The sequence below is a fragment of the Melozone crissalis genome, unplaced genomic scaffold (assembly GCF_028551555.1).
Source record: "Melozone crissalis strain CALT ecotype California unplaced genomic scaffold, PUWL_Pcris_2 ptg000027l_1, whole genome shotgun sequence".
Lineage (NCBI taxonomy): Eukaryota > Metazoa > Chordata > Aves > Passeriformes > Passerellidae > Melozone > Melozone crissalis.
In genome coordinates this window covers 41,964,756-41,989,079 of record NW_026535805.1, presented here as the reverse complement: position 1 = coordinate 41,989,079, position 24,324 = coordinate 41,964,756, and the positions used below count along the sequence as shown (strand labels likewise).

The 24,324-nt window shown below is 35.7% G+C and overlaps 1 protein-coding gene across 6 annotated transcripts in view; it reads right to left on the bottom strand.

Annotated features, from left to right (window-relative positions):
- Positions 1 to 24,324, bottom strand: part of EPB41L2 (erythrocyte membrane protein band 4.1 like 2) — a 108,227-nt gene that overhangs the window by 23,319 nt on the left and 60,584 nt on the right. For 4 of the 6 annotated variants that reach the window (XM_054280523.1, XM_054280521.1, XM_054280524.1 and 1 more), the window contains exons 5-13: positions 22,991 to 23,095; positions 18,540 to 18,582; positions 12,663 to 12,738; positions 10,988 to 11,206; positions 10,460 to 10,547; positions 9,058 to 9,210; positions 8,567 to 8,664; positions 4,438 to 4,610; positions 2,745 to 2,926 (exon numbers count right to left, since the gene is read on the bottom strand). In XM_054280523.1, the coding sequence (XP_054136498.1) occupies positions 2,745 to 2,926; positions 4,438 to 4,610; positions 8,567 to 8,664; positions 9,058 to 9,210; positions 10,460 to 10,547; positions 10,988 to 11,206; positions 12,663 to 12,738; positions 18,540 to 18,582; positions 22,991 to 23,095 (1,137 nt within the window). Of the gene's footprint in view, positions 1 to 563; positions 1,212 to 2,744; positions 2,927 to 4,437; positions 4,611 to 8,566; positions 8,665 to 9,057; positions 9,211 to 10,459; positions 10,548 to 10,987; positions 11,207 to 12,662; positions 12,739 to 18,539; positions 18,583 to 22,990; positions 23,096 to 24,324 lie in introns of all 6 variants that reach the window. The other 2 variants (XM_054280526.1, XM_054280522.1) reach the window with 2 other exon arrangements.

The window sequence follows — 24,324 nt, the reverse complement described above, 5'->3', positions numbered from 1 at the left end:
AGCTGAAACATCTGAAATCAAAACACTGATTTTAAAGTATTCACAGTTTTTGAATTCAGCTTTTAGGAATTTCATTTTTCAGATCTCAACAGAACTTCAGAGATGTGCATTCCAGTCAATGCATGCAGGAGACAAGCATTTTAAAACCAATTGACAGTGCAAACAGAACTTGCAAATAGTATCAAATAACATCTCTCTTGTTACACCGAGCACTTTCAGTATTCAGTTTTATGTGCTCATTAACATTTTGAACTACAATGCAAGTCCAGCTGCAGCTCAGTATCTGTGAAATTCAATGAGATTATGCATGCTGTAGGAAATTAGGCAGAAAAACCATGAGCTGTCTATTGAGTAAAAATCCTACAATGGCAATTTTTCACAAAAGAGAAATGCTAAAAAGATACAGATATACACAAGAGCATTTGTGTATTTATATATGTATGTACAGGCATGTACACAGACACACCTCTAAACTAGGAAGTGTGCAAAACTGAGCAAGCCTCTTGAGAACAAGCATAAATGCAATGTGCAAGTGCCAACATTTAAGCAGCAAAATTACACACCTCCTCTTCCTCTGCTTTGTCATTCAGGTCATTGCCATTAGAGCTACTAAAGGAAGTCACCTTAGGCTCCAGGTAGCAGAGGGACAGAGCGAGAGGAAGGGAAAATGTGAGTGAAAAAGGAATAGACTGGAAAGCAGACAGAAGCAGGACAAAGACAAGGAGAAAAGAAGGGATGAAGGAAGGAGAGGTAATAGGAATATAGTGCTGAAGGCCAGGTGGGAGGAAAGAAATGCAAACATCAGGAAGGCTAGGTAAAGTAATATAGCCATCCTCATCAAGCAGCGAACGGACACTAAAAGAAAGGCATCTGAAGAAGCTGAATGAGACGCACAACTCAGTGCTTTTGTAGTCACTGCCATGGATTCTTCCCTCAACAGCTGGGGAGCCTCGACTAGCTAGGGGTCTCACAGGTTCAAAGGTATTAATTGGTGAAGCTGTACTGGTTTTGTTATGATCTGATGTTTGTTCCATGGAATTGCACTCTGAAATGTCTGGAATGGTAAGGAAGGGCTCTTCAAAGGGATCTTCCTCTGAAATATCTGAAAGCGTGTCGATCTCAGGGACAGGTGACAAGTTTGTGAGATGGGATGACACAGAATGGATGGGCAGTGGTGATGGGTGTACGTGAGTGAGCTGAAGAAAAAAATTCTGTGCACAGTGGAAAATGAAAGCACAACAAAAATGCAAGTTTGAAGGCACATGAAGAGGGGAAAAAAGAGAAATTATTAGTTAGTGAAAACTTTTACATAGAAGAAGGGATAGCTTTACTAATGCAATAGAAATAAAAATAAAAATCCCACTGTGTTTTACAAGCATCCAACTTGTTTACTTCTGTGGATTATGAAAGGAACCCATTACAAGTGTTCTGTTCTGAGGCTGTAAAGAACTGTGCACTTTTGAACTGTAATAGTCACTTAAAACAGATGGAAGCAGACAGACATTCAGAGCTTTGGCAGAAAGGTCAGAGGACAGTGCAGTACACGAAAGACAAGCTGGCACTTGGGTTTATAACTCTTTTCTCTAAGATTTAAAGAGAACCAGAAAGGAAAATAAGCATCTGCACTAGGGGAAAGAGGAAAAGCTGTTCACAGAATAAGCATGTGTAATAAAACTATACTGAACAGCTTCCTGGAACAACATCCTGAAATACTGCCTTCCCCTCCACCACTGTTCTGGTTAAAATACTGAAAAATACACCGTTTTGAAAACAAGGGGGAATCACCATTTTAACAAGCCCAAAGGCAAAACAGAGTAATTCATTTTACCATTTTTCTCCCATAAAGAAACTGCATGTGTCTTTTTTCTCATCTATTTCAAAATTCTTTCAACTTGCCAGCAAACAAAAAAAATGCAGCTGTGGTATTTGTTCTGTTCCTACACTTGAATGCAGTGGGAACATATGACCTGCACAGAGAAACTCAGCAGTCTCACCAAGAATAAAATGGGTAGCTAACTTGCAAAAATGTTTGAGGACAAAATTACTCTTTAAATATTAAACTAAGTTCTGGAGAGTTGCTGAAAAAGAAATGATCTCCAAGAAAGAAAGAGCAGCAGATTTTACCTGGCCCTTTGGGAGGAAACTTTTACATCAAATCATACAAAATATAAATTAAATTTTTTGACCTATTCCCCCAGTAGCTCAAACAAAAAAGACAAGCAAACATTTGCAACAGGAACGGATCACAGTACTCAACTTTTCACAGAAATCTACACCTCAGCATAAAAGTTTTAAAAGGATTAAATAATTCAGTAATGGCTACTAAAACAAAATTGTTACCTATGGTAATTAAATTCAATCATAATATACCAAACTTTGTAGCGTGTACACAACCATGGTATATTAACATTTTTATTCAAGTCTAAACAAACTAAGAGACCCAATAAAACATTATTTACCTTTTGAAACATTTTTTCGAGAACTCATGCAAGCTTATTGAACATTTAAATTAGATTTACAGCAATAAAAGATACTCTAGGTCAGTGCCATTTAGAAGTTTGTATTCTCTTTTGCTTACATATGCTTACATTAAGTTAAACACACAGAAAGCACTTGACAATTTTCCTTTAATATTTTAATATAGTGTTCTGTATGATACTCAGAACTGATAAGACACTAAATAACCTCACATGGATGCACACATTCACATGAATAAATAATTTTGGTGTGAAAGTCAGACATACCTTTCCATCCTGAGACAATTCTAATTGTGGAGTTTTGAGTGGACTTTCATCTTCTTCTCTGCCACCATCTTTTAACTTGGCCTGACCAGCAGCTTCAAGATCAATGATTTTATCTCCAGCAGCCTGCCCTCCAGTAGCAGAGAAGTCTCTTAGAAGACTTTGGTCTGAAATACCCATGGGAGCTATTATAGAACAAAATAATTTTGGCTAATTTGGATAAGCTGAAACATTTTGGTTTTAAATCTTCTTAGGAAAAGCACTTTTTGTATTGAATTGTATCATCAATGATCAATACAGGCTAGTATCAATACATTGTGAGTGATACAGTATTTTTCAGCTTCTTGGCTTTACAAAAATCTGTGGTTCCCATTGCACTGATATGAACAGCCATGCAGCCGGTCATAAAACTTGCACTTATTATGTATGGAAAAGACCCTCACTGTATCAGACAAGTATTTATCAACTTCTTGATTAATCTTGGAAGGTAAATTGAAGGTATTGTTCTTTTGGGTGTATGAATCACCATTAAAAAAGAGAGAGAAATATGAAAAGAGTATTTTGTGGAAATTCACTATTTGAGAGGACTGCTTTAGTGCAATCTAGAAATAACTATGCATATAATTGTCACAGTATTTTTCACTGGAACCTTAGCAAAACTGCACCAACAGCTCAGTGAAAGTAAGAACTTTCCTCCCTATATGCTTGCAGAATTGGAAGGGGGAAGTACTAAGCATGTATATTTGAATGTAGTCAAAGCACAAGACAGTGAAAGGCCTTAAATTATCTTCCTCTTATTTGGCTCAGCATAGCATGGATGGCTCTCTTTTTAAATCATGATGACTGGCTTAATCAAAATAGTAGTAATGAAAAAGAAGAGAATTCTTTAAATGCAGGAGTTTAAATAAACACAACTTGGATAAAAACTTAATTCATTTAGTAATGTTCTGTAATACCTCCATATGCCTTGGCTTTACAAAGGCTGGGTGCAGAAAGTTGAGAGGGAGAGGTGCTTCTTGGAGTACCTTTGAGGGATATCCTCTTTTGAAAAGTCTAAGCTTCACACCAGAGACGCCCTTAAGACGCTAAGCCAAGACCAGCTAATGGAAAATGTGGAATTTGGGATGCAAGGCTTTTGGGGAGCCTCTGTAAGTTCTGCAACTTAATCCTCTGATCTCTTCATGGGTGGCAAATAGAGCATTTCTTGGGTATACATCACTCAGGTTGCACACGTTTGGCTAAGTCAGAGTAACTTAGGTCAGAAGGAACATCCAGAGGTCAGCTAGCCCAAACCCCTGCTCAGAGAAGGTCAAACTCATTCAGCCTTTTCTGTTTAGAGATGCTCAGGCCAACTCAGATCTCAAAAGATGCCACAGACCAAACAATTTTATTAAGAGCTTGTAGCGTGTGTCTATGCCTTCAAAAAGGTATGATTAGTGTATACAGGTGCTACATACCCAATACAGCGAACTCCATATACCCACAACAGTGCCATACCATTTAGACAGTGAATGAACTTGATGTTTAGGTCACCCAACACTGACAACTACCTAAAGTGGCTTTAGAATTTGAAATTCATAAATCTGTGAAATGACCTTCTGGCCATCCGTAACATTAACATTTCCAAGCGTTGGTCAGCTCAGAGTGACAACACATAATGAATCACAACACTGAAAACATGACTCAAGTTCCATACCTCCATCAAGGCTCCTGGAAACACGCTTGCTGGAAGTGCGTTCGAAGTACGGAGCGGGTCTGTCTATGAGGTTGCTGGCCTGCCGGGTCTGCGCCTGCGTACGGCCGCTGTAGCGGAACTTGGAACCCAAGGTCAGAAACTTCGCTTTTGGAGGCTGCTCTGGTGATAGAAGTCTGAAAGGGAAATACAAGGAAAGTCAGTTTAAAAGGCTTAATTTTAAGTATTTAATGAGGCAATTTGAAGCTACTTATTGTACTTCAGCTTCAGTTCACAGTGTATAATTTGTGCTCTCCAAGAAAGGATTCTACTGTGAGCTCCTCAAAGACCTTTCAAATAATGCATGTTATTTATTGTTTGCACTTGGAGTGATGCTGATAACCATCACATTTTTCCACAGTATGACTAAGCATCTGGGACTCCTATCTTTTGGTGTTACCTTGGTTAAATTTTAATTTTTTGTAGAAAGCTGAAGACACTAAAGGTCATGTAGAATACCTCTCAGATCTCTCCTTAGAATGCTATTTATGGTAAAAGCTATACATTCCACTTCTACTGCCTCCAAGGTCTTTTCCAATCTGGTTGATTCTGTGATTCTGTACCACCATCATGTGAGTTTGAAGACAGGTCCTTTCTACATCCTGAATTTCCTTCAGTATGAGGACTTCAAGTTTATCCCCATCTAATCCTATTGCCTGTACTTTGTTTTTGAAATCTGACCATCAACTGCAACACTGAGGGTCCACTGCCATCCTTGCTGAGAAGACAAACAGTCATCACTGCAAGAACTCTTCTCAGTCCCTGCTTCTCTGGAAAGGCCTTTGAAGTTGTTTCCTGGATCAATATAATACTGCAAATACATGCTCACCCATCATGGCCTACTCTCTCTCTGTATAAAACTATCAGATTATTGCAGACAAAGCTTCTTGATTTGAGAATTTGCAAAGAATGAGCAGCTCACTGAACGTCAACTTCTTTCAAGCAGAACCAGCAATTCACATGCCATTTTACTGACAGTGGCACAGATGGGCAAGCAAGAATTCAAACTTGCTGACTTTGTTCTCCTCTTCTGAGCACTTGCACAGAAATATCTGTCAGTGGAATCTCATCCAATATATGTTAAGGCAGTATCCAGTACTGGGTTCTGAAGACTACAACAATCATTCTAAATGTGTTTCAGCAAAACTGAAGAATTTTCAGATACCTAGCAAACAGAACAGTGAGATGACCCTGGCTGATAACAGGGCCCCACCAATGACACTCCCCTTTCTCAGCAGGACAAAAGACAGAGATAAATGTAACAAGCAGCTTATGGGTGAGATAAGGACAGGGAGACATCATTCACTGATTGCCCTCATAAGCAAAACAGACTAGACTTGGGAATAAATTAATTTCTTATCAATCAAATCAGAGTAGAAAATGAGAAGTAAACCTTAATCTTAAAGACACCTCTCCCCCTTTTCCCTAAGAGGTGATGTTTACAGGGCACTAGCCAGAAGCATACAATTCCCCATGTCTAAGATGCATATGCACGCACTGAAATCTTAATTTGTTCCAACATTTATAAAGAAAATAATTCAAGTCTAGTTCTTCTCCCATTTATTTCCAAGAGGGAGTGCATTAGGTAATAAGAGGAAGAAGGCTAAAAGGGTTTTTCCAAGGTTCCTTCAGTTCTTGATTTTCCATTCTTGGCAAGGTTGCAGCATTAACAGCTGTTTTTATCTTGCACCCTGCTGAGATAAACTTTTAATCTCTTAATGTGGGAAAAACAAGAGAACTAATTACTTCCTGATTAAGGGCATTTGAATGGATTTTTGTATAACAGGTTTAATTACATAAATAACTGGAAACTGTGCTTTTACCACTTTAAGACATTCTGAGGAGATGCTGAAAAAAATCATGAAAATGTCAAAATATCATAAAGCAGAAATAAAAGCACATTTCGGCAGGCACTGGTTAAGATCTAGAGCTGCCGACTAAGCTTACCTCAAAATTTTTATGTAGATATATGGTTTGACTGCATTTTTTACAGAGATTGCTGCTCTTTGAAAATGCTACTGGAATCCTCTAAGTGTGAGCTGATAACAAGTGAATACAATGCCCTTTGGTAGTCATTTTCAATATAGTTCATTACAGTTTTTAAAAATACCTTCATATACTAGTGAATTTCCTATACATTATAAGAAAACAGATCTCAATGTGATTATTTGAGATAAACTGAAACATTACATAAGACAGCACAAGGAATCTTACCATGTTATATAGGGCATGCTAAGAGATTTGGAAGCTATAAATATGCATCTAAACTGTACACAATTTACTGTGGCATCATACACAAGCTTTACACATGCTCTGGATGAGCTACAGTCTCTTGGACTGCAGCAAATGCTTTCTGCTTTTTATCTTTGAAGGGAGATAGAGCTGGCTTTATTTTACTGTTTTTAAATCAGGATGAGAGGTTCTGAGGATTTTCTCCCTGATGACATCAGTGGAGTATATAGATTTACAGAACAGTTCAAGTATTTGTTACATAATTCTTGTTATAATGTCATTCCTGGTTAGGAAAAGCCACTTCTGATTGGAATAAAATCCAATTATTTTTATTATGTCAGTATTTCTGTAGTAAGGTTATTTCATAGCTATTAATGCTTCTGAAAGCTTTCAGACTTGCAAATGGTAGTTGCCAGTTTAGGATTTTTTACTTTTATAAGATTTGCTTTTTCCTTATTCAGATCTATTTTATTACTATAAAACTAGGAAATCAAAGCAAATCACTGCATGAGTTATTTGAAGAGTATTAATAAACTTTTCACTGTGGACAGAACTGCATGCTATTTGTGGTAATAGACACCACCAGCCATAGCAGACTTCAAATTTTCAATAAGAACTGAATGCTGGACTGTTAATAAATGAATTCTATCAACATGAAAAAAAATCTCTAATCAAGATTTAAAAAATAAGTGCATCTAAATTAAGCATGTGCACTGATTTATGCTGAGATTTGGCAATTTCAGCATAAGTTCTACCTTTGCATTCAAGAACATGCTACAATCAATGAAAATCTGAATACTGAAAACCAGTGAGACAGTTCCAGTAATCATCTGCTTAGGCTTCCTGGTCCCCAAGTTCTCTGAAGTTCTGTCTAGCAATTATAGTCAGCAACAAGACTGCATCTACTTTAAAACACAACCAGTTTTTTTAAAAAACAAACAGGCTGCTGAAGAAGAAAGCTTACCATTACACACCCTAGGTAATGTGCTTTGAAGAAAAAACTCAGATTCAATGCCTATCCAATTCATAGGAGATTCAGCCTAAATCTGACTCCTAGGCTGCAGGGGACATATGTACACACTGATGGAATGTGTGTTATAAAAATCAAACAATGTCAAAATCCTTTTCAGTGAAGGAAGTAGACAGAGGAACAACTCTTGACCTCTTGTTAAGGTGCTCATTTACAAATAGATCATAGTTTCAATGACCAATTCAGAATTCTGTGTTCCTCAGTTGTTGGAGAAAAAAAATGCATAGGATATTATGGATTATTACATAAACAAATAGTCTGTTTAGAGTGATTTTGGTTTTTGAAGAATGACTGTGAACTCAACCTAGTTCATAAATAAGGAAAAGTTCAGCTAGAAGCATTTACACTCAGCACAATGTTGAAATTAATTGAATGAAGATTACTGTCAAGCCCTAAGAGCTTCTGTGATGACGTATAAGGGCTTTTTACATGTTCATTCTGAAAAGTCAGTCTCTCAGGAAATCTGAACACAAATCACAGAACGTATCAGACTACAAGGGACCACTGTGGGTCATCTGGTCCAACCTCCCTGCTCAAGCAGGGTGATTCCAAAGCACATGGCTCAGGATTGAGGCCAGACAGTTCTTGCATACCTCCAGTGCTCCATGACTACTTGTTTAGTTCCATCCTCTTAGCACTCTGAAAGTTTTGATAAAGCAGTTAATTGTACTTGAGAGTTTAGGAATTGGTAATTTGAGGTCAATTATTGTCAGGGTATCTTCTATCTAAGAGGTGATACTGCAAGGGGGAAATCTTTACTTTTCTGCATCCTTTAAAAGAAAGATATGAGTATACCTTGCAAAGTGGGGGAAGGAGAGAATTATCACTTACCTGAAGAAAGTATGGTGCTCCACACAAACCTTCCATAACCTTTTAGCAGCCCGATGGTTTGGCAGTTTGAACCCAATAGTGCTCTCAAACTGTTCCAGCTGGAAAGAATCCACAAATAAATTAATCCATTTCCTTAAGCTAGCTATTAATTAGGAGGTAGAGTTCAGATAGTTCCATTACTCTATCAAGTTGTAATACTCCTGCCATAAGACTTCATAAGATTTTTTAAATTTTTTTTAAAAATATCAGAATTTCCAGCCTTTTAAAAGAATTATACTTAAATAAAATATATCTTCTTCTTGGTTTGCCTTTACTTATCCAGACAGGTGTTTAATACAATCATTAGAATCTGAAGAGGAAAAAACACTCACAAGTTCTGTTTGAATATATCATAAGATTATAAGGACAGCTGTGGACAAAATGAGGATATTTTCTTGTTGCTGGACAGAAATGAACTCATAAAAGAAACAAGACTGAAAGGTGCTACTTACTTCTGCTGGCCTGACTTTGATGTAGAAATTACTTCGCTTGTAGGAAATCTTCAGAATTTTTGGCCAAGCGAAGCGGTTGATCCGGAGTCTGTCTTTGTAAATCAGCAGGCCATTGGCACAAACACCCAGCATGATATCCACACCTTCAGAATCCTACCAGGTATGAGACAATTTCATAACAATCACTTCAATAACACTCCAAACAAGTAATTATTGCTGACATACCTTGAGGGAATATTGGGAAACTGGGACATGTTTCATATCCAAACCTGACTCTGACAATGAGATTCTAAAATCAGAAATAGCCAAGTACATAAATTTTATAGGTAAGAATTTGGACTCTAAGTAATGGTTTTGGCATTCATATGCTACAGTTCTGGGAAATTCTTCAATATTCTGGTAATAGGGACTAAGTTAACAACATAAAGCAGGAAAGGTATAGCCAGTGTGTGTGCTAGCAATAATTTCAATAAATATTAAAAGAAGAAAAATGAAAAGCAGGCCTGTCCCACTTAAAGCAGTCAGTGGAAGTCTGAACAAGCTGGTGATCAAGATGATTTTTTACAGTAACATATTATTCCAGCAAAGATAGAGCAGGTAATGAACAGGTTTCTGAGCATTCTCTTTCACTAACAGCATTTGATGCAAGTTTTACAGGCCACAAAACTAATCACTTACTGATACACTACACCATACAGCAGAATCCCATGTCCTCTCCAACAACTGATCAACTACATCAAATGCCAACACAGTCATTACAGAGTTGCTTCACTGGCAGAACTAACAAAACAACATTTAACCATGTTTCTCCAGTACTTAAAAGTCTTGGTTTTCTTTTTTAAATGCAAGACTGATATGCTTACAATACCTTAAATTTCCTAATGATTTGAGATTCTGGATTTATGAGATGGAGTGGGAGGAAGTGATTCGTTTGTCTTCTGAGGTTTTAACAAAAAAAAAAAAAATTCCCACTTGAAATGAAAATGTGATGTGGAAGGGGAACCCTAACCCTGGAAGGGGAAAAAGCACCAAAATTCCCCCCACGACCTCCTGCCATATTTTTTTTAAACTCTCAAGGTACTATGAAAATAATTACATGTTCTTTTAGGCTTTACTACATGTCCTTGGCATAGAAAATACGACATTTTAAATGTCTTTATTTGCTCTTAGGAGTAAAATGTTATTTCCAAGCTGCATATATTTATGCACTAAATAAACTTATATATACATTCTACTGATGTTAGAGTTGTAAATTAAGTAATTATTATAACCAAGAGATAAAGGCCTACAGCCAATAATTAAGCACATGACTTTAAAAAAAATAAGCTATATATATAGTATTTTCTTTAATACTTAGAATGTCTATCCTAAAACAAAACCAAACAAACCCAATCCCCGATACCTTGGCATGATGTAAATCCACTCCATACATGGAAAGTCTCTTAGCATTTTCTAGGAACTGGGAATCCGCCTGTGCTGGAGTCAAGCCCCTAAAACCATTGAACAAGTTTTGAGTTTATTGGCAAAAAACCGAGTGTCAAAACTGAGTGGAATCCTGGAATTCAGACTGATAGAAAAACTTCAGTTTATAAGGCATCAAGAGTATTTTTGCTCGACAGGAAAAGTGTTCTTTCATAGCACATTATTTTACTTGAGTACAGATTTCCACCTTCACTCATTCAAACAGATGTATACTGCTTAAATGAATTAATATAAAAATACTTTACAAAAGTTCTTTACCAAGACCTTAGTGCAACTACTATTTTCAAACTCAACTTCCTAAATACACCAAAGAGTTTTTTGTTACATAAGAAACTATTTCCAAAGTAACAATAAGTTCACCTCAGCAGATTTACGCATACTCTTAGGAGAACTGACACAAATGTGACAAAGCAGATGACTTCTTTTAAACCCACTGTACCTGACATACCTGTGTGTTTTGTGTAGCTCAGCCACTTTCTCTTCCATTTCTTGAGTCTGATTGGGTGCAAACTGGAATTCGCTGATATAATCACTGCTGTGCTCCCCTGGGTCATGATCACCCAGCTCAGCCTGCAGGGTATATGAACCAAGGAGGGCGTGAGTCACAAAAGAACATGGCAGTCGGCCAGACACAATATCCTGGCGAAGCTGTAGGCACAAGAAATACCTGCAAGACAAAGGAGAAAAAACCCAAGAGAAAGAAGAACAAAGAAAGGGTTACCCACGGCAGATAATGAGATGATCAAGATCATGTAAGGTAAATGCGTTTTAAAGTAGGCGAATGCATTAATAATGACCTGATATTATTTGAGCAGTATTATGACACAGAAAATTTCACTTGATTTTTAAGGGTCAATATTACTTTCATAAAAAATGTGAAAAGCAGGAAAAAATCTGATTTCCAATATAAATTAATAAAAAGCTACTTAGTTTTAAACAAAAGTTGACTTAGGAACTTGTTTAGTTCACATTGTAGCCTGTAGGTATCTATGGTTTAAAAATATAAGCTATGCATTTCTTTGGCATTTCCCTCCAACTTCTATATCCCTTGCAGTTCACAAGCTAATCATGTCATGTAATACAGAAAAGAAATCCAGTTTAGTACTGAAACCAAAATTACCTTTCTTAAACCAAGTAGTATTACAATTCAATATTTCAGGTACTGTATACAGCATTCCACCAAATTTAACAAGTTAAACATCAGCAGACATGCCCACCTTAGCAGAGATTTTTTTTTAATGTATGTTTAAAAAAGTCTTACTAGTGAAACTTAGATTGAAGATATAACCAAAAAATGTTTTTATGAGTTGAACACGCAATAGGAAAACCAACCAACTCATTGAAAATTTTCAAATGAAACACACACAAATTCTTGTAAATACACTCTGTACTCAACATCTTTTATGATGCTACAAATCCCTATCTGCAGCAACATTTTAGCTGCACTCTTGCATAGCTATCTTATTTTGTGCAGAAGGGTGATCCAATGCAACAGGTAACACATATCCTGCCACAGCAGAGTCAGCTACTCCAAACAAAAGTATTTAGGTTTCCTGTAACTCATGAGAAAAATGAATCAGTTCCCTGCACTCTATCCCCAGTTATCAATGGCCAGTATCATAGCCTTGTAATGCTACTTTTAGGTGCTTAGTATCCACCATATTCCAAGTATTTTCTATCTAAGAACTTTGGAAGATAATTATTTTCAGGTTTTGTTATGTTTTATGGCTTTATTTAAAGCACACGGGTAAATCCACATTTTCATGCACCTAGTCTAGGTTATTACTGCAGTATCTTGGATCCCTTACGCATTGCTCAAGACCCCCATGCTCTCATTTGTTTCATAACAAAGCAGCAATCTGACAATAAACCACTGGCTTCTTTCACATACTATCACTCACATCTTACCTGTTGCCCAAATCATATCCCCACTCAACATTAAATTCTTCTTGCTCAGGGTTTTTCCAGAAGTTTTCATTTCACCTTTTCAACCTTGTTCCAAAAAGCAGTTGATGTAAGAATATCTATAGTGTACAGTAGTCAGAAACTGAAGAAGAACTTCTCTGTGGCTTTTAAATAAGGCTAACAGTAATTTAAAGTTTAAAATTAGGACCTGTGCATACCTAGTGATGTCCTCAGTCAACTGTGACGGATCAGGGGGATAAAACTTCACATTAAAGGTGAATATCCAAGGTAGACCTAAAGATGGGAAATATCTGATTGTTAATCTCAATTAAGTTCAAGTAAGCAAAGAAAAAACTTTATTGAAAAATGTTAAAAAGTAGAATAAATCCTAATTGCTGAAATCATGAAGGAAACTTTTTTCTGTTTTTTATTGTACATTATTAAGAAGCATAGATTATTTTCATTGGCAGGGAGAGACCCACAGATTAGCATGTTAAAAACTATTTTAAAATGTTTTACAGTAAGTTACACAAATATCAGAAGACATTTTTAATTTGAAAAAGACCATAATATATTAACAATTCTAAGATATTATGTGTTCAAAGGCACTTGCATTGAATTTGTGTTTATTTCCAACTCCTCCAAGGCTAACAGTCTCTTTCTGTTTAAACTCAGTTTGAGAGACTGTACAGTAACTGTGGACATGATATCAAAATGAGCTCTGTGTTGTTGTATATAACAAAGTTAATAAATTATTCATTGAGAATGTGTGGAAGACAGAAATATTAGCCAATCCTACTTTAAAATTTGTTTCTGGTAAACATCAGATTAAACAACTACAATAACAGTGATATTTAAATTTTCATATGTTAGAATTGTTAATAACATATGCATTTTTTTTAAGCAAAAGCATGCCTAAAACTAGATTAATAATTTGAAAAAGCATAAAATGTTGCCTTTAGTCATAGCTCTGTTTTTAAATAAATTTTTAAGATTTGAAAGCTAAGTCACACATCAATAAATAAAATACATTTTCAGAATGTTAGTACTTTGGATAATAAATTATTTTAGAAATCTGTATTACACAGATAAATCATGATTTGAAAAATGTGTCTTTCTACAGCAACAAAAAAAGACCAAAATGCCACTGTCAACACAATGCTAGAAAAAAGTGCTGATGTTATTTAAGGCTACTTTCTTAAAAAAACCAAAACTCTTTTGAAATTCCATATATATTAATATGGTAAAGAGGTGTGTCAGAATTTCTAATGTCTTCCAACATTTAAAAAATTATTTTGGTTTTTCATACATGGCTATTCACTGAAGCACTTCAATTTTTGTTTAAGTGTGAACCTCATTCTACACCTGGCTGCTAAGCCACTATTTCTCTTTGAGAGCTCTGGGTTTTAGCGTATCTTAACATTCCCAGTTATCAAGATTTTGTACAATTTTGTGTACAAAATAAGGCAGGACTCTTAAATGAGGTCTCATTTATCATTGCATTGCCTACTGCAATGCAGTGCAAAACAGAATTAAGACAAAAAATACCTTGGAAAAAAAAGTCTAACAATAATGAATACATACAGCATAACAAACATAGTTAAAGATGGAACGTATTAACCTACTTCCATCGTCTCACAAGGAATCAGCATAATTTAATGGAAAGATGCTGATACTGGGTAAACCAAAGTGATGAGTATGAGCAATAGGGCCAAAATGTCTATACAAAAAGCATCCAAGGAAAGCTGTCATGTTAACAGAGCTGTGGAGAAATGGATGAAGGATGTGTCCTTCCACACCAGTACTCAACCTTCAAGTTTTTCCTGGTCTAAAATTGCAGTTACACTAGTCACATACCAATTCCTGTTTAACTATTGCTCTTTCTGGTCAGCATTTCTGCAGCTAATTTTCAGAAAGCACTGCAGACAGGAGACTTAGGTATGGTTTGAAGAAAAAAAAACCTGAAAAAACTTTTTCTCTATAAAAAAAGTGCATAAATCCTCTGAGTGTGTAAGCTCTGTAAAAAAAATCATATCTCTACTTAGACTGATTAAACTGCTAATTTATTGAAGAAATGTTGAGGTTGATTTTATACTAAATATTTTCTAGATAGCTGGTGAGCATGTATTTTAGCTGATTGCTGAAAGCACATCTATCCCCTAAATAAAGAGTAGCAAGTTTATTACAATGTGCACAGTCTATATTTCTACTTCACACTAAAGCAGACTTTATAGCTGCACAAACGAGGCATATAATCATAGTTGTCCTCATATAATAATGCACATTATTGCTGGCTCTTCATAGAGTTGGCAGCCAAGACAAAAATATCAACCCCAAAGCTGATTTAAAATTGTATTTAGTATTCCGTCCCTGATAAGGCTTTCTGTTTTGATTTTCAGTAGTATGGGCTACAGAAATGTCAAAAATTTTTCTAGCCAGCTTGTTACATCAAAAATGCTTCTGTGGCAACTTTAGGCCCATTCTTAGAGTAAAGAATGCAATATAACCAACCAGCTAGCAGCATACAATTACCATGATTCATCCTATTTCAACTGGGAAAAATCAGTGAGGGGTTTTTTACCAGTAAAGGCTTTTTCTGGCTTTTACTCGTGATCTCTTGTATGTCGTATCTCAGCTTTTGCAAAAAAACCCTTCCCTTGGCACAGGTACTTAGTTCTCTTGAACAATAACAATCTACACTCTAGTGTAATCAGCTTAGATGAAAATTAGCTACAACTCTAACAGATATATAGCTAAATACCTATAAAATAGAGTGATACAAAATAAAGTGAACCTGCATAAAGTGACCACCATATTTTGACGCCTGAGCATACCCATACATTGTTTTAGCATTAAAATCAAACAGTCTGTGTTGTGCACCTAAAATGCAAATGCTCTTTCCTAATTAATTAAAACTTCTCTTAATTCCCCAGCCTATTCTGTTCTCAGAACATCTGAACTCTCTTCATTTCTTACAAGATATAGAACACAGAATATGTGATGTGGAAGTATTTTTTGCAGTAAAAGTACTAACCATACTGCAGGCTAGAAAAACATTTAACTGACATAATTTCACCTCTGGGTTAAACAGATAAATTCTCAAATTGAATTTTGCATAAGGGTGACCCAACTCACCCTCTGTAATCTAAGATTTGACCATTTCAAGGTCATTTGCTATTGCTTGCACCATCACAGTATTCTAACTGTGATTCTCAGTTTTGCAAAAGCCTGAATCCACTTGAGATGTACCAATTTTCAAAAAGATAGTGACAGAAATGTAATTACCTACCTGTCCCTGAAAGAAGTAATTACAGGTTTTAACACATGCCAGTGGATAGCCAAGTACATGAGTTAAAAAAAGTCAAGAATTCATTTTCCTGAAGAGATCAGGCTGGCTGAAAGCAAACAAGATTTTTGTCACCTTTGTAGCCCTGAGAACAGAGACAGTAATTTGTGGATCATGTTCATTAGCTGAAGTAACATCAGTAATTGCTGAGATCCAACATAATTGCCCAGCCAAAGGCCAACCTGTACAAGTAAGAGATCTCACAGAGGGGCTGAGGACTGTGACACAGGAAGAGACAGCCTGCAGAACAGGACTTGGGGAAGACTACAGGATTCTTATTTCATCTTTCCCAGTCACAGGTGGTACATACATCCCCAATGTGCAGAGTTTTGGTGTGGCTCACATTTAAGAGAGACAGAGATTGTTGTAAATATTATGTTGCAAACTAATGTGTGGAACTACATTTCTGAAAGTGTCACCTTTATGTGTTCAGATCAATGTACTTATCCAAATACACTTATTTAGCATGCTAGTGCTTGAGTTTCTGCCATACAATAGAAAAAGAAATCACCAAATATTCAGAGTTGGAAGGGATCAGCAAGCCCAGCTCTTAAGTGAACATAGAGGGGGCTGAACCCACAACCTTGGCTTGTTTTTTAACACCAGGCTCTATCCCACTGAGCTAGTATCAGGTTCAAGAGTTTTGTAATTTCCAAATTTCAAATGCACTGATAGGTTTTACAGGTATCCTAAATGTAATGAGTATTTTTGTACAGAGGATTTCCATTCTTGATTAAAGACAAATATCTTTAGAATTAAGCCTGAAAAAAGTCTCATTACTTGATGCTTTTGTAGCTGGAGGATTAAATGTGCCTGCAGTAAGATTCCAATATCTGGAAATTTTAATAGACTAATGCTGAGGAACACAACTAACACTATACTAATTACTTGCACATAGGTGTAAGCAAGTATCATTTTAAAATCCTTACAGTTAGGTTCTTACTTCACTTTTTTTTTATTATGCCTATCAACTCTGAAATACTACAGACCAGAGGAAAAAAAACCATCCCATCAAGATTCCTCATTCAATAACATTCAATCAACTTCCTCTCCAGTATAAAATGTAGGTCTTCATGCTGTATAGAAAATCAAACCCCCTTAACATATATTTCTATAGTGCATACGATACAGTATTAAAAAGAACTTTGTCTACTGCATCCAAAAAATTTTCAGGTCAGTTCTTACACTTCAAACTTGTAGGCTAGATAACATGCAAAGTGCTACAAAATACAAGAATATATCAACATTTGTATCAGCAAAGTTGATACAAAAAGTAGCAACATCCTCCATCTTTTGTTGTTTATTAAAACCAACCCAAACGGCCTTTAGCCTGCATATTTGGGCAACTAATAGATTTTCACTGAAGACCTGCAGAAGTTCAAATACCAGTAACTTTTCCTTAATTAAAGGTGTGGGTGTTACTTGCATATTAGTACATTCACAATTTTAATAGGTCTAATTTGCTTACACAAGAGCATGTTAGATCAAAAAAACAGCTTCCAAGGATGCTTCTGAAACTTTTATTTCTATAATGAGAATATAAACCACACCTTCCTATTAAGGGATTTTATCAATGGGCACAGATGTGAAGAAAAAGGAACTAATACCACTATGACTTCTGGAAAAAACAAGTATTGCCTTAAAATGTGGAGTTAATAGCAGAAAAGAAACTATCTGTTTGTCATTATAAATAACACACTGCTGTTCTTAATTACAAGTACAGTCAGTTTCTTAGCTTAAATTCTCGTGTTGTAAGTCTAGGCTTGTAAATATTATCATCAGCCTCTTCTCCCCACTTTCTTATCAGGTACTACCAAAAGGTTTCCATTAAAAACAAAACAACAAAAACCCTAGTTTGGCCACAAATGAGTAAGGCAATGACAATACATTCAGTAAGGGCAGGGGCTGTCTAGCATATTTTAGTGGCCTCTAATTTTGTGATATGTAGGCTCAGGCAGACTATCACCCAGATTTACTCTCCATACTTACTCTGTATTTTCTCCCTAGCTAGTGAAGAGCTTTGACAGAGCTTTATGCAAACATAGTAAAATAAAATACTCATCATGTACTGAGTATAGGAAATAGAAAGGCATTTCAAGCAGATTCAGTCTGAAAAGTATTGTAGTGAGACATTCCAAGATTATGCTCTCTATGCCATCTCCATTCTAAAAATGATGGACATTATCAAAAAAGTCAATGGTGGACTGATCAGTATTGAAGAATATTCATTTTCTATAAAACATTAATTCTCTTTTTGTAGATTCATATTCTTCTGGTGATTCTTTAAAGTAAGGAAGTTCTACAACAACAATCATGACCATCTTTGCATGATCGCATTCTCCATCCAATAACCAGCAATCAGCACAAAGTTGAAAAACATCTATGGTTTCAGGATGCAAAAATACCAACTATTACTCACATAACAAGAGAAAATTTGGGGGCAATAATATATTTGATTAGTTTCCAATATAATATAATGATTAATCATTATAATATAGAGGTATAATAATAACATAAAATATAGTATAATCATTAACTTCTACAGCATAATTCTGAGCAGCTCCCTCTCCTCTACTTGGACATGGGATGGAAATAGAAGATTTGTTTCCTGGTTTAAGATGAATACATCACTATCAGATAGAAATTATTTTAAAGCTGTAAGCGATCAACATCCAGGCTACTAAATTTATGAAGAATATTTCTGTGAGGAAAAAAAGGGAGCATGACATCTGAATATAGAAGTACTTACTTCGAATTTGTCTCTTAATTTCCTTCGAAGAATCTAGCCAGTTCTGAAAAAAAAAATGAACAAGCAAACCACAGCCAGCAATTAAAATCCTCAATACCAAAAATACTTTGATATAATCTGTGCAACATATTCATTAGCTTTTACATTTCAGTTACTACTGATGTGTGCAAAGAGACTGTTTTGCGACTGATCATCCAAAAATTAACTTTTGGAAGCGAGACTAAGGAATCTGTAACATATATTCATTGGTAACTCAGACAATCCTGTTTACTGTTTTTACCCATACATAAAACAGGTTAAGAGACTAGAAACAAAAACTTTTTCACTACAATTACTGAGACTTTCCTTCACTGAGTTTGAACCTTTACTTCCCATGGCCACACACACACACAAGCACATTCATGGAAGAAACATGCATAAAGCCAGCCTGACAGCATGTCTTGCAATGTTTCAAAGACAGACATGAAATGCAGGGAAGAGTTAGATACTGCCTTGTGAGGCCAAGGAAAATACCTGCTTTGTCACAGGCCACTGTGGGTACTTGCAGTTTTAAAGTCTGAGGGAATACCTCAGTGCCAGCACAAATGTTACCAAAGGCTTATTTCTATCAATGTTTCTCACCTAACTCAGCAAAGCAGAGCATCCTGGGTATAATGTGACCCACCTTTTTCAGTCTATGGTAGCAAATTCCACATGCAACACTCTTTCCCAATACCATATCCCCCAGTCTCTATTAGGGACTTTTGCACCCAAAGTCCATCTTCTCTCAAGGGGACATAAAAATGCTAGTTTAGTTTTGCAGATCTGTGTGAATTAGGAGGATGTGCAACTCTGTTTCTGCAGTAGTGCAAACTTTTAACATAGATTACCCCTGCTGACAGAGAATGTGCCTCCTATGAATATGGACCAGCACACCAAGTTGTCTGTTGTAAATGAGCTTGGTCCAGGTAGATTTCATCACCAGTGAACCATGTGTATATTAGATGAATATTATTTACAAATGAAAATCAAACCCCCATTTTTATAATTTATTACAATTGTAATGTTTAAAGAAAGACAGTAATTTCACAGTTATTGCTTTGTCTGGGATCTCTACTTTTCCAAAGATATGATAATTTTTCCAGAGAAGGCAAAGTCCACAACATTTTTACAAAGGAAGAGAAGAGTTAGAAAGCACTTCTACAAAAGTGGAGTTAGAAAGCACTTCTACAAAATCATGGATACCATTTATAATGCTTAAGTCAGTCTTCTCGTTATAAGAACATTGACATGGAAAGGCCTTGGAAGACAACGTAAGTCAAGTAATTTATAAACTGAGATGCACTTCAGCTACAGCCACCATCCTAGGTTTTCAGTTTTGGCAAGGAATCCATTCTGAAATTACCCATAGCCATATCCTTGCAACTATAATAACTAGAAGTATCTTAAATCCTTACATTTTAGACACAGCATCAACTAAATAAATAGAGAATATAGCATAGAATAACTACAACAGAAAAATAGGATTTCTGAGTACATAATACTTTCAGTGCTTCATCTTTTATCACTACAAAGCAGGAGAAAAGAACATACAATACAGACTATGCTGTAAGATGATAAGAATAATCCCTTCTTTACACAAGTTATAAAGTTCATTTTCTGATTTTTCCAAGCCTGAAACAAGCCTTTTGGAAGCACACGTAGCCAGCAACTTTCATTACTGCTCTGTCAAATAAAATCAGATGCTTCTATTCCATTTACAGGCACAATTACAGGGGTGGGGGTTTTTGCATCTGTGCCTTTTGTCATGGATAAAAACAAACACCACAAAAGAATCTACCGTAAATTAGAGCTCTTAATGAAGAATAGACAGGTCTGTCTTTCAAAACAAAAGACAAAGTGTATACACACTACTTTGCTCCAGTAGGCAGAAATCTATTTGTTTAATTTGTGAATGGTAGATGGACAAAGTAATGCATTGTCAAAGAACAAAATGTTCTCTACCAGTACAAAAGTATTTTGTACAAATCCAGAAAAGCAGCATTTCCAGCTGGCACCCAAAACATAAGAGCAGAAGCTTTCTAACACTTCTGCAGACCAATTACAGTGTGAATGGAGCATTCATGAACTTCTGAGGGTGCAATGCAATGAAATCTCTAAATAAACTTCAGCCCAATAAATTTAACATTTGCAAAAAATGAAAGAAATCATTAATTACTAATTTGGCCTAAACAGTTTTGAAATGTGTATTAAAGCCAACAAAAATTATTCTGATTGGAAGCCATAACCTCTCTCCCAGCTGCACAGAACGCCCATGGAGAAGAGTTAATGGGACTGCTCCTCCAATGGTACCCCAATGGTGCATTGGGGAACAGCTCTAATTCAACACGCCACAGCTGCCGCTGCATTCAACAGCTGGCTCGTCAATGGGTGGCTGTGATAAGTGCACAAGAATGGGAAAAACACATCATTCAGCACTTAGTACTGACTGGCCTGGAGGTCAGGGATTTGTGGCATTTTAATCTAAAAAGGCAACAGTCATAACAGAGAAATAAAAAGATCTGGTACCAAATTAAAAAGTAACTTAATACAGAGGTGAACAAAAAAGAGCTCCCTAAACCCAGCAAAAGTTCTGAGAAAGTAGGAGATGTGAAACATAAATTTGCTAGGAAAGAGGTTTTTTTAAGTTTCTCCAAATAACACTAGGAATGTATTTGTATGAAGAAGACAATATCCAGCAACTCAGGTTGTTTAGTTTTCGTAACAAAAAGAACCAGATTTCTCCAGAAGTTTTTAAATAGAAGCCTGCTGCTATCCATAACTCTGTGAGAAGTAATCTATTCTGCTTCTGAATAAGGACTCCATTATCAGATATTTCTCAATTTATGTAAATACCTCTTAATTTATGTAAATACTTATGACTGTTCCTACAGTACCACCCTCAGAGTCAATGGATAAGGAATTCAAGGACTCATTCACACTGAAAGAGACCTCTGGACATAACCGGTTCAAGTGTGATTCAAGAGCCAGTTTTGAATTAGGTCAGGTTGCCCAGGTTCATATCCAGTCAAGCTTTTAGCATCTCCAAGGAAAAAGACACATGAAAAAACAGATGGGGTCTTTTTAAGGGTGGACCTCAGATTCCCTATTCCAATGACTGAAGAATATCAAGAAAGTCTTAGTCTAACTAGAAGAAAGAAAAAAAAAAAAAAAAAGACATAACCCTGCACCAATTCAGACTTTTTTGCTCAACTTTCAAAAAACCTGAAACTCTGTATTTTATCTCCTAGGATCTACTCAGTGGGCTATTTTCTGGTACAAGTCAAGGATCCAGGTCTAGTATTAGACCTTTTCTCTCTTGCCAGAGATCAGACTGCTGTTTTACGTTATTTTGTTGCGTATATACAGTACAGTTTTTCAATAGTGAGAAGCACAATTAAAGCAACAAATGAAAATAACAGGTAAGATTGTGATATTAGTTAGAAGATCAACAGATATGTTCTTCATCATTACACCAAAGAAATTCTTATGTCTGGAAATGGTTTAGAAATCAAGAACAAAAATTAAATATCTAAGTAATACTATAACAAGCTCATTTTGTATATGGGGATTTTTAATATAGAGGAATTAAGTATTTTGCTCAATACTGCACAGAAAGTTTTGCACCAAAGCAACTAACTCTAGAAAAAAGCTTTATCAGAATGGAAGTTGCTAGAAATTCAGATCTATTCAGATCAGGAAATTACACTTAATTTTTTTTTAAAATACTGTTAAGAGGAAGATGACAGAAAAAAGCAATAACTTTTAGATGCAGTATGATGTAATGATGCTTTTACTGCAAATACAGATTAATAAGAAATACAATTTTCCAGCTTCATGTTGTAATTATTCATCTGATTTTTTCTGAAGAAAAAGATGACAACACATAAATCTTTAGTTCATGGAGAAGCAACAGGCAGCCCAGCCCAAACCTGTAATGTTAAGATGTTAAAAAGATAACCTGGGTTTTGGTAATTAATGGAGCACTCACCACTGAACGATTTAAGATTTTCCTCAGCTGAGCAATCTAAATATGCTCAACCATCCAACAAAAAGGCAAGTGCAAAAGAAGATGGAAGTTACCAAATGGTATTTAAGAAATCCTTCCAAATGCAGTCATCTCAAATGCCATTCATTTGAAAATTAGCATCCAATACCAGTAATGGACCACCTTCAGCCTCTTTACAAAGGCCAAAAATTTTCTTTAAAACTTAAAATTAATAATAAAGGAACTCAAAGGTCTAGTTGTAACAGACTTACAGGCTTGATTCCTTTCATGTTCACAAACAAAGCATTCTTACACATCCATGAGAAAAGGCAGCAAAATTTACTCAAGTGTTTGAAATGGTAAACATTTAATAGAATATACCTCACTGAAGTACTGAAGTGAGTGGCAGTGATGAATCACAAACAAAACCCTCATACAGGCTTACCTTCTGCTCTGAATTCTCATAAAACAACAGCCCAAAATAGTCCTTTTCCAGTAAATTGAGGTGTTCACATACTTTATCAAACAGCACTTGTCCTTTTGCTCTTTTCTGAGAGGTAGGAGGGTAGGAAAAGATGGGAAAAAAAAAGGAAAAATAAGAAAAAAAAAAAAAGAAAATTAAGATAAGTAAATCAGTAAGGTCCTTAATTACAGGTACTGTTATTCGATGATATTATTCAGGACAATTTAAAATATACATAAAGTAGATTATAAAACAATAAGCTTTCTTACAAAGACTGTTCACCATACTTCAAAGCTATACATATCCTTGACAAAAAAATCAGAGAAATATTAATGTTTTTTTCAAAACCTGAAACAACAACAATGTAAGTACACAAGAAAAATTCAATACCTGAAAAATTTAAATATTTTGCACTATTAAGTGTCACTAAATAGTCTTGGTTTTTCTGGATCTTCATTTTTTAAATAGTAGAAGGCTTCTTTATCTGAGCCAACTTTTTCTGTATTATCTTCTAAAAATTAATATAGTTTCTATAATGTTAACTTCAGCATTTTTTATAATTTTGGTATACATCTCAGTGACTTATGAATCCCATTATATGAATGCACTGAAAAATAAAGTGTGTTATTTTCAAAAGACAAAAAGAAAAAGCAGACCACTAAGAGCTGATGCTCAGACCAGCAGAAGCAGCATGCAAGCAGAAGCTGAACATAATGCAACATGTCTAGTTGTCTATATACTGGAGTGGTTTGTTTCAAGGGGCAGAAAATAAGATGGCTGCTTTCTATCCATGTATTTCTGGAATTTCAGTACCCAAAAAATTAATTAGATAAATAATAAGAAATCTTCAAGAAGTTTATTTTTCCTGAAAATATTATTTTTGGAAGTCAGTAGCAAAGGAAAAAAACCTGAAGGTTATATTTGAGGTTAGCTTATGTATTATAGTCTGTTGCTTTATAAATATAGTAACTGAAGACTGATGATCATTTTACCATTTTCTTAAAAAGCATTTTAAAATGGCCACTTTCAAGCTCACTTGGTGAGCTCAGGATTACTAGAGCTTAAGCAAATGGCAGTCACTCCTGAAGTTTGATCTGTTCTTGTGACCTTTCCAGTAGCCTTCCAGTCATCTAAAAGGGGCTGAAGAGAGAAGGGAAGGAAAGGGCACGTAGTGACAGGACAAGGGGTAATGGCTTTAAGGAGAGTAGGTGCAGATTAGGTATTAGGAAGAAATCCTTTACTGTGAGGGTGGTGAGGCACTGGAACCGGTTGCCCAGTAAAGCTGTTGATGTCCCATCCCTGGAAATGTTCAAGGC